The 10,610-nt window shown below is 34.1% G+C and overlaps 1 protein-coding gene across 2 annotated transcripts; it reads left to right on the top strand.

Moving 5' to 3' along the window:
• Positions 1 to 229: 229 nt before the first annotated feature.
• Positions 230 to 10,476, top strand: LOC111993856 (uncharacterized). Of its 2 annotated transcripts, none has more exons than XM_024025684.2 (9): positions 230 to 659; positions 1,514 to 1,705; positions 3,268 to 3,394; positions 3,509 to 3,646; positions 3,765 to 3,970; positions 6,282 to 6,377; positions 6,462 to 6,555; positions 6,726 to 6,845; positions 10,231 to 10,476. In XM_024025684.2, exons 1-9 carry the CDS (start codon positions 435 to 437, stop codon positions 10,332 to 10,334), a joined length of 1,302 nt encoding a protein of 433 aa, XP_023881452.2. In that variant the 5' UTR covers positions 230 to 434; the 3' UTR covers positions 10,335 to 10,476. The 2 variants fall into 2 exon arrangements, with proteins under 2 accessions (XP_023881452.2, XP_065634525.1); XM_065778453.1 differs by lacking the exon at positions 10,231 to 10,476 and adding an exon at positions 8,593 to 8,829 and having other exon boundaries at positions 231 to 659.
• The last annotated feature ends 134 nt before the right edge of the window (positions 10,477 to 10,610 follow it).

The raw sequence follows: 10,610 nt of genomic DNA, 5'->3' as shown, positions 1-10,610 counted from the left end.
AGTAAAAACTATTTTAGAATATTTTTACAAAAATGTTGATATAGCCCGTTTTTTATTGGTTTTTATCTAGACCCACCATTAGCATCACTTTTTTATTTATCAATAACTAATAACTACTCACCATATCAGTATTTTGTTAAAAAAAAAAAAATTTATGTCTTTAGCATTATTCTAAAAAAATGGAGAATTTGAGTGAAAAAGTAAATAAATAAAAAAACAAAACAAAGGGTTTGAGATTTGTCCTAATACAAAACCAGAGCTTCCCAATCGGTGACCACACGTCACCTCTCTCCCTTTGTTAAACCCTAAAACCCTAAACTCCTCACTCTCTCTCTCAACCTCATAACTGTAGTAACAACAACAAAGCACGCACAGAAACACAAAGACACAGAGAGAGAGAGAGAGAGAGAGAGAGAGAACTCCTCCATCAAAACATGGCCAAGAAAGACCAAAGAATGTCAGAAACAGAAACAGAAGAAGAAGAAACTGAAGCAGAATCTATGTCAGAGTCAGAGTCTGGGTCTGAAGAACAAAAACAAGAATCAAAAGGTGGTGGAATAGACTACATTATGAGTCTTCCTGATGTGCCTAGGAATCTCCCACCTCACGTTGAGCTTCAAAGAACCCGTGTCTTCGCCAACATTGATGCTCCCACCCATGTATTTCCCACACTTCAAAACCCCTTTTTTTAATCATTCTATTTGCTTCATTCTTAAATTTTCAATTTTCATCAATACCCATTATTTGTTTTTGCCTATTTTTCTTGTTTTTGTTGTTGGGTTTCCATTTTTTAGTGTGAAATTTGGCATACCCATAAATTTCACTATAAGAGTATTCTTTGGTGCTCTTGTTTAATTTCCTATAACAGTACATGCTTATGTGAATGTGTATGTGTGCTTAGTAAAGGAATGAGTTGCTACATGTACTTTTATATGTAGTCGCAGCTAAGACAATGTGTACTAATTTTTTTGTAATAATTTGAATTGAAGTTTCATTTTTTTAAAGATTATATGGGAGTGAAGGAGCATTAATTAATCCCTTTCCCCAGCATAGTTCAAGTGTATATACTTATGTGTAGCTGAAGCTAGCTAAGCATGATACTACCGTGTACTAATTTTTTGTAATAATTTGTATAAAAAATTCATTTTTTGAAATTGCTTGGAAGTGAAAGAACGTGACTTTATTCCTCGGCCCATTGTAATTCAACTATAGGCTTAGTTATTTAAGTAAAATGAAACTTTGGATTGAATTTTTTTTTTCCTCCCAAAGTTTGAATTGAAAAAACAAAATTTTTTCCTCTGCCAGCCTAATTCAACTATAAGCTTACTTGCGTTTCTTCTTTGAAACGAGTGGTGTAAACAGCAAACTGGGAATTCTATCCCTTTCCATTTTTCTAGTTTTTATTTGTAACTATAACCGAGGTTTTGGATTTGGTGGGTTTTATTGTTGCTCTCTCTCCCTCTGTCTGTCTTTTTGCTTAGTTTCTTACACTCTGTAATCTTGGTGTGTGCAGACAGACTCTATACAATACTCTGGTGCTTTTGTGTCTGTAGGACTCGATAATAGCTTCCGGTTGGACCAATTCCGCAACAACTTTAGAGTTGAAGTGATTCGATTCTCAGATGATGGCATGGACATGGAGTTTGATATGATTGGTATTGATCCAGCACTTGCAAATGCATTTCGGAGAATCCTGATTGCTGAGGTGTGATGTTATTCCATGATTCTATCATATTGGCATTCTAGAATACTCAAATATGCATGATTATATGCATCATACTCTATGATTTGTTAATACTTCTTGATTAGCACTATAGTTGTAGTTCTATGTTTTTAAAGAAGATTGGTTGCAATATTTATTTTTCTCTTTGTCTGTTTTACTAAGACTGGTTTCACTAAACATTTACCTGTGTCTAGTAGAACTCCTTTTACAATTTATCTGTTTACGCATTCTAATCTCAAGAAGAATGAGAGAGAAAGGGAAAAGGCTTTAAAAAAGCTTGCTTCTTAAATATCTTATAAGCACTTTTAATGCCACTTGAAGGGATCTATGACAGAAAGATTTGCAACATTGTAGTATTTGCCTCCTCTCTCTCTCTCTCTCTCTCATATTTATATAAGGAGGCCTAACATTCTAGCATCTTGTTATTGATCTGGAAACTCTGCAGCTGTTTGGAATTTAGTGCCATCTTGTTTGATGTGGCTAGTGTGGAAGGAGCGAAACTCTCGCACTTTTCAGAATATGGAGAGATCCATTGATCGGTTGAAATTCTCTTTAATTTGCACCTTGTTTGAGTGGTCTTGGTCTTGTGGTTTTACTCATTGTACCTCTGTTTTAGAGTTTCACAATTCTCTTAGTTTTGCTTTGTAATTTTTTGGATCTTTGTGTTCATCATCATGAGCATAAAGTGTTCTTATTTTTAATATATCAATTCTACTTAAAAAAAGAAGAAGATAATGTTTGTCTTCTATTAGTAATAGAGATCTCGAAGTTTGGACTGAGACAAGGTTGTCATTGTTTTTAAATTGAAACCTACCCCATTGTGCCACCTTCCCCATATGTGGCAATCATGTACTCATTCCCATTCCCATGCCTTGTGGATCCATGTCTTAAATATCCTTCCAGTTGCAACATGATTTCTGGGCATCTTTAAGATAGAGTATCTTGATGACCTCTATTACATAGCTTTTCTTGGAATCAACATGCCTATATCTTGTGGATATTGGTGCTTCTATGGGAGAATTATCTGGATTATTTTTCTAGACTCCAAAAACTAGTTAATGCAAAAGAAATGTAATTTAAGGTGCATTACAAATTTATTATGGTATCACTCAATGTTGAATAATTTCCTTGCTTGATCATGAGTTGGGTTATTTTTGGGCATTTCTAAAATTATATTTAACTTTAGTGCTGAAATTTAAAATATGGTCTAGTTAATTCAATTGGTTAAGTCTTTTGTTCTTGAACAAGAAATTTGGAGTTCAAACCCCATCTACACCAAAAATCAATTGGTGCCTTGGCTTGATGATAAAGAGTAATCATCATGGAGCAAACATCATAGGTTGCAATTCTATTGTATGTATACATACATACATACATGCATATATATATGGTAATTCTTGGCTTCTTGCTTCTTTGTATCTGTTATGTGGGTTCAAAACCCACTGCACGTTTCTGTATATCTTACTATTTAAACAACACATATTATAGCTAGCAATGTAGTGTTAATGGTAATGGTGAATTCACTTTGGATGTTATGCATGCAGGTTCCAACTATGGCTATTGAAAAAGTTTTTATTGCAAACAATACATCACTAATCCAAGACGAGGTGCTTGCCCACAGGTTGGGTCTCATTCCAATCAGCATTGACCCAAGGCTTTTTGAATATGCAGGTTAGATTCAGAAATGCGATTTGGTTCAATTTTTGACATAAGAGACAATATCACACGTTTTCCCCTGCATTTTTAGGGAACTGAGTGAACATTTCTTATTCTTTTTAACCATAGAAAACAATGCACCAAATGAAAGGAATACCATTGTTTTCAAGCTCCATGTTCAATGTGCAAAGGACGTAGAAGAAGAAAAGGGCCAATCTAAAAAAAAAGAAAAAGAAAAAGAAAAGAAAGTTCCCCCTCGTATCACAGGTATAGTTCTTGTGCTTTATGGTTGATATTTATAGCTTTATTCTCAAATCTTAATTAATTCTCTTTCTATTTGACTATTGGTGGTTATTTTTGATGATGATGGCAATGATTGATGCAGTAAAAGCCAAGGATTTGAAATGGCTGCCTAAAGGAAGCGAGTTTTATTTAGAATCAGAGGATTCAAATTCCAATTCAACCTCAAAATTGAAAACATATACTTCATTTACTTGCAGCCAAGATTCTCTCCCGGAATTTTCCAACAATAAAATTGGATTCAAGGAGCCACTTGATGATATTAATATTGCTAGACTTGGCCCTGGTCAGGTAATCCCCCCCCCCCCCCCTTCTCTTCTTTTTCCCCGTCTTTCTTTTCTTTTCCTTCTCCTTTTGGTTGTTTATGGCCATTACTGGTAGAGCTTGGTTATGTCTTGTTTCTTAGTGATATATGCATTAGTTTTTATATTATATTTACTGTTATCTCATAATATTCATTGACAAAAGCCTTACTAGAAGTCAAATCAAAATCACGTGCTTGATTGTTTAGATTGGATTATAACATGCTTTTCAATAAAGCAATTACCAAAAAAATTTCATCCTTAGAGTAACATAGTTGTGAATGGTAGCTTATTTGGTAAAGGTGCGCCTTGACTTGTTATGAGATGGCAGTGGCCCCTTAGCATAAGGGAGAGTGAGTCATGCTCGGTTCGGTTGCAGGCTTACTTTGTTGTTGGCACCATTGGCTTGGGAAATATAATTCCGATATTTGGAATTTGGTACTAGGTTGTTTGATGTAGACTATTTGAATTGAACGTAATAGGCATTCTTTTGAGGATATCGAGAAATCAATGGCCCAATTGTTAGATTTGTGACAGCGGACTCTCTTCAATTGGTCTCGATGTAGGGGTCTTTTAGATTGTTCTACTATTATTGATTTTATTTTGTCTCTTAGTAGGATTTTGATTCCTTTATTTCTTTTTGTTGCTATGTCATTCTTTGTTCACTACCGTGAACTCTGTGTATCTTTTATTCTTTTCTATTAATAATATTACTTTCTTACCTATCAAAAAAAAGAGAGGATAACTAAGAGGGGCAATGGAGGGTCATATCACATAAAAATGAGTTCAGCCTCTGAATATTGAGATCACAGTAGTTTTTAGCAAAAGGAAAGCATCCCTGCTTTCGCTATCAAAATACATTCATATACTTCCTTTTGGAAGGGCTTTAATGAGCTAAGCCGAGTTTAACATTAAAAGTTCAGAATTTTTCATTTAATAATATTTTGAACAAGAGTTAAGTTTGAGCTCATCGCCAAACTAGATTGCATGTTCAAATTTTGTTCATTTCTTATTGAACAAGCTCAAATTTGTTCACATTGATTAACTTATTTTTTTCCCATATATAATAAACCCTGGAACTAAACTTTTTTATCCCTTCACAAATCTATGCCAATAATTAATGAACTTATAAACATTAGACTCACTAACCTTGTATTTTCAAAAATTAAATAATTTTTACTACAAAATAAACAATTTATATTATCAATACATTACATTACATAAAATATACCTATAAAAAAAAAATACATTACATAAAATAAGTTGATATATTATAAACTTATTTACTAACTTCCACAATCTAATTTCAAGTCTATATCAATATATATTTATACACGTATACACATGAACGTATAATATTATATGTACTTAAATTGAGCCTCATACTCACAAACTTGTTCACATGCACATTATTAAGTTTGAGCTCAGCTTGTTCAGTAGTCAAGCTTAAAGTTGGGCTTCAGCTTGTCTTATTTGTTAAATAAACTAATGTAAACAAGCTTTTTTCCTGAATTGAGTCCAAAATTAGCTTGGTTCATTTACAACCCTACCTTTGGGAGAGCTAGAAGGTATTTGGGCCAATGAACTCTAGCTCAAATAGGATGAAGGCTTAGGTTGTGGCGCTAGGATCTATGGGTGTGGTTGTAACCTCCCAGTTATTAAAAAAGGGGGGTTATGGGACCCAAGTAACTGTAGAGGACACCGTGCATTAGGCAAATTGAACTAATATAAGGGAGCAATTCTGGCATAGACATTCTTGAGAACTTAATCAAAATATGCCTATGGCTTCTAGAAATTGAGTCTCTTCCTAGAGTGATAGGCACATGGATGTCAGTCTGGATGATATTTATAATTTTATTCTTTGAAGTTATCACCGTGGAGTATCTTTTACTTATCAAAAAAAAAATTCTTTGAAGTTATCACTTACCTAGCAACTGCACTAGGCTTCTTTCTTGGATGCACTATTGACTCCTGGATGACTTTCTTCTCTCTAACTGCTGGCATGAACAACTTCACAAAATCATATTTGAGTTAAACTATTATTTTTTTTTATATTGCTTGGAGTGAGCGTCATAAATTTATTTTTCACGATCATACCTTTTGTAAAAAATAGTCCTTGTTTTAAATGATTACTTACAACTATAATAGGCTTCTAAACTATTCTAAATCAATTAATGCTTTCCTTATCATGATAACATGCTCCATTTCTACCACCTCAAGTCAAAATAGCGTTAATGCCTTTCTGAAAAATGGTTCTTTGAATTGTTTTTTATTGGAGTAGACACCTTTATCTTTTGTAGGAAATTGAACTTGAAGCACAAGCTGTGAAAGGTGTTGGTAAAACACATGCAAAGTGGTCACCAGTGGCCACTGCTTGGTATAGGATGCTTCCTGAGGTGAGATGATATATTATTTAGAGCTGGATCTAAGCACTGCAAATGTTTTTGAAGAAAAATGTTTTATAAGTTTACTTTGCGCAGGTTGTACTATTGGAAGAGATCGAAGATGAGGATGCTGAAACCCTTAAAAAAAAATGCCCAGTTGGAGTATTCGACATTGAAGATATTGCCAACGGTGAAGTGTTCTTTTCTTTAGATTGTCCACACAATGGATTTTGTCTAAAATTTAAAAGGGGTTTTTTCCCAATAGTAGGCAGTTCATCATTAAGCTATATGTGTGATCACATTTTCCTTTTTCCTTTGGGAGAACTCACTTTCGCAATTGATATTTTGTCTATTGAGCAGGTAGAAAAAGGTTAACTGTGGCCCAGCCACGAGCTTGCACATTGTGTAGAGAATGCATCAGAGGAGGGGAAGAATGGGAGAAACGCGTGTCACTACGTCGTGTTAAGGATCATTTCATATGTAAGTAATATGGTGTGTGTGAATTATTTAGAGCTAGGTAACACATTTTACGTATGACTTTTGGGTCAATTGGCATCTACATCTGCGTAAATATGGACTGATAAGTAAAGTCATGGGTGGTTCATATTCTGTTGGTTGGGTGCGTTAGTAAAGACAGGACATTCAGAGGATATTAGTATAGTAACACCTATTCATTCCAGGATTGTTTAAAGAATGCAAAAGAAAAGTAATATCCAACCTCAAATGAAGTTATTGTTTACAGCCCACTGGGTTTGTTCAACCCTCAAAATCATGAGGCACTGCCGGTATCTTGTTGTCAGGATGGAACAATTGAAATTATGGCCAAGTCTGGAACTTTGCCTCAATAAAGGGTTACTACAACTAAAAATACTTGGCAGGCCATGGGGCTTGAGAATGAAATCTTCCCGATTCCTTCTTAGAGCTTAATTTGACAATGTTCTAGCCATGTTGTTTTTTACTCCTTGTTTTAGTTGTCTAAAAGATACAGCACTAATGGAATTCTTTATGGGAAGAAGGGGTGCCGGGGTAGGTGGGGGTGGTGTGAAACCCTTCATTAATGCGTAATGGTGTATCAGATTCATACATGATTCAGTCAAAGGAACCTGTACACAACATTCTTAAATGGGACAATTCTGCAATGCATTGCTGAGAATTGCAAGGATCTGAACTATACATGTATAGGTACTTGTGAAACCTATGTGGGTCCCTAGATAATGAAATGGTATGCCAATGGTTTCTAAACCAATTGCATCTCCTCCCCGCATTGGGGGGAATGTGTCCCCCTTTAAATCCCATCCATTTATCATCTAACACATATCATAAAGTTGATTCTAATGCATAACAAAAAAAAAAAAGTTGGGTAAAATGCAAAATCGACCCTCTAAGTTTTTTTAGATTTCATTTCAGTTCTCTAACTTTGCTTTTGTTCATTTCAGTCCTTTAACTTTTAAGTTTATTCAATTAAGGCTTCGCCATCAACTTTTGTTATATGTTGTGGTTTATTTTTCAATTTTATAAATTTTTCTTCAAATTTTTTAAATTAAAAAAATTCAATTACAGATTGAAAAATATTTTCCAGATTTTTTTTTTTCAAAATTTTTTAACAAAAGTTAATGGAAAGGCCTTAATTGAATAAATCTGAAACTTGGAGGACTGAAATGAACGAAAGCAAAGTTAGAGGACTGAAATAAAATCTGAAGAAAGTTAGAGGGTCAGTTTTGCATTTTAGCCAAAAAAGTTTCTTCAATTAGTTAGAGAGTAATTTTAAACACCTAAACTACACACAGAAAAAAACTATTTATTGTTTACTTACCAAAAAAATGATTATTGTTTGTTTAGAGAGGAGTCAGAATACCTGTATAAGCTTGACAAATTTGAGCATTATAAGGCATCTATTTGTTACCTTTTAAACAAAAATTAAGATTGGCTTGCAGCTGCTTGTTTAAGTGATGTAGGTCAATTTCAAAGAAGGCTCACCTAGATTTTCTTCAATTTCAGTACATATACTCTCACACACACATTGACACAGTATCATGTTAAGACACAAACTGATGTCAATCCCAGCTGTTTGACTTCCACCTTTCTTTCGATTGTTCATAGTTTCTTGCAGAGTCAGTTATTTATTTATTTTTTTTATCATAAAGAAAATGGTTTCCATTAAGCATTATCGTTTATACAAAAATTTGATATCAGTTTAAAAGTTTATTTGTTCTCTCTTGCCTTACAGTTACCATTGAATCAACGGGAGCATTACCTCCTGAGGTACTATTTACTGAAGCTGTGAAGATTTTAGAAAGCAAGTGCGAACGCGTGATTTCCGAGCTCTCTTGATTCTTTGTTCTTATGCTAATTAATAGGAATGAAGTTGAAAGGACTGCAGAGGATCTGGTTTATTGTATTATGCATGGTTGATTACTGTTGTTTACATATTCATATCATAATATAAGAAGCTAGTTTCTTATAATTTATAGAGCCTAATTTTTGTTTCCCCCACCCCCTCTTTCTTTTTGTGGGTCTTTACTTCTCTTTTTGGCAGAAAATATACAACCATCTTAACGAACACATGATCTGAGTTAATTTCTTAGGCACTCTATTGTCGGGCACTCAAAATAAATCCTTAAGATAATGGCAGGGATTATTATTATTATTTTTATTTAAAAGAACTAACACCCTTCCTGAATATATGCTTGACAGTTATTACCATGTTAGCACCAGCAGTCTAGCTCAACTTTTGGCATAACAGGCTTCAATGAGACTTTGAATGTAATATTAGTTGTTTCCCAGGTTACCATCATAACCAGTGAAAAGCAAAAAAAATGGGATCCGAATAAATCTCAAAAGTGTGGTCTCCAGCAGCCCTTATTTCTTGTCATAATGGTGAGTAGCACAACACTACTGCTTCATGTGGAAGACACATACTACCATCTTTTTTGACAGAGTAACACCTAATTCACAATTTGCATGGTCATGATAGGGTTCACCTTTTAAGAAGCAGAAAAGGTGGAGGTATAAGTAAGTTGGGCTATTAGTAGCACTTATTTTAAGTTCCTTAAAATCCAATTGGAGTTGCCAATAGCTCTTCATGATGGTGAACGAGGTCCAAATCACATGATGATATGTTGTGTTTGTAATGGAAGGGAATTTAAGGTAAACTTGTCTATTGGCTAGGTTGGGATCTATAAATTATAAAGAAAAAGAAAAGTCCATTTTAGTCCATCTAAGTTAGACTAGTTCATGGCCCGGCTGACCTCCTAGGCCTGCAAAAGCCACCCTATTTTGGGTGGGATTGAGCTCAAACATCGAACTCTAGGCTCAATGGGTGGGGGGCCATCTAGAGCTTAGAGAATTTAACAAAAATAATAGGGTTTTTTTTTTTTTTTTTTTTTTTTTTTTTTTTTTTTTTTTTTTTTTTTTTTAACACACAGAAAAAAACTATTTATTGTTTACTTACCAAAAAAATGATTATTGTTTGTTTAGAGAGGAGTCAGAATACCTGTATAAGCTTGACAAATTTGAGCATTATAAGGCATCTATTTGTTACCTTTTAAACAAAAATTAAGATTGGCTTGCAGCTGCTTGTTTAAGTGATGTAGGTCAATTTCAAAGAAGGCTCACCTAGATTTTCTTCAATTTCAGTACATATACTCTCACACACACATTGACACAGTATCATGTTAAGACACAAACTGATGTCAATCCCAGCTGTTTGAATTCCAACTTTCTTTCGATTGTTCATAGTTTCTTGCAGAGTCAGTTATTTATTTATTTTTTTTATTATAAAGAAAATGGTTTCCATTAAGCATTATCGTTTATACAAAAATTTGATATCAGTTTAAAAGTTTATTTGTTCTCTCTTGCCTTACAGTTACCATTGAATCAACGGGAGCATTACCTCCTGAGGTACTATTCACTGAAGCTGTGAAGATTTTAGAAAGCAAGTGCGAACGCGTGATTTCCGAGCTCTCTTGATTCTTTGCTCTTATGCTAATTAATAGGAATGAAGTTGAAAGGACTGCAGAGGATCTGGTTTATTATATTATGCATGGTTGATTACTGTTGTTTACATATTTATATCATAATATAAGAAGCTAGTTTCTTATAATTTATAGAACCTAATTTTTGTTTCCCCCCAACCCCCTTTTTCTTTTTGTGGGTCTTTACTTCTCTTTTTGGCAGAAAATATACAACCATCTTAACGAACACAGGATCTGAGTTAATTTCTTAGGCACTCTATTGTCGGGAACT

Source organism: Quercus suber, unplaced genomic scaffold (genome assembly GCF_002906115.3).
Source record: "Quercus suber isolate HL8 unplaced genomic scaffold, Cork oak 2.0 scaffold_11, whole genome shotgun sequence".
Classification (NCBI taxonomy): Eukaryota; Viridiplantae; Streptophyta; class Magnoliopsida; order Fagales; family Fagaceae; genus Quercus; species Quercus suber.
The sequence above is the reverse complement of the archived record's forward strand: the minus strand, read 5'-3'. Positions and strand labels throughout refer to the sequence as shown.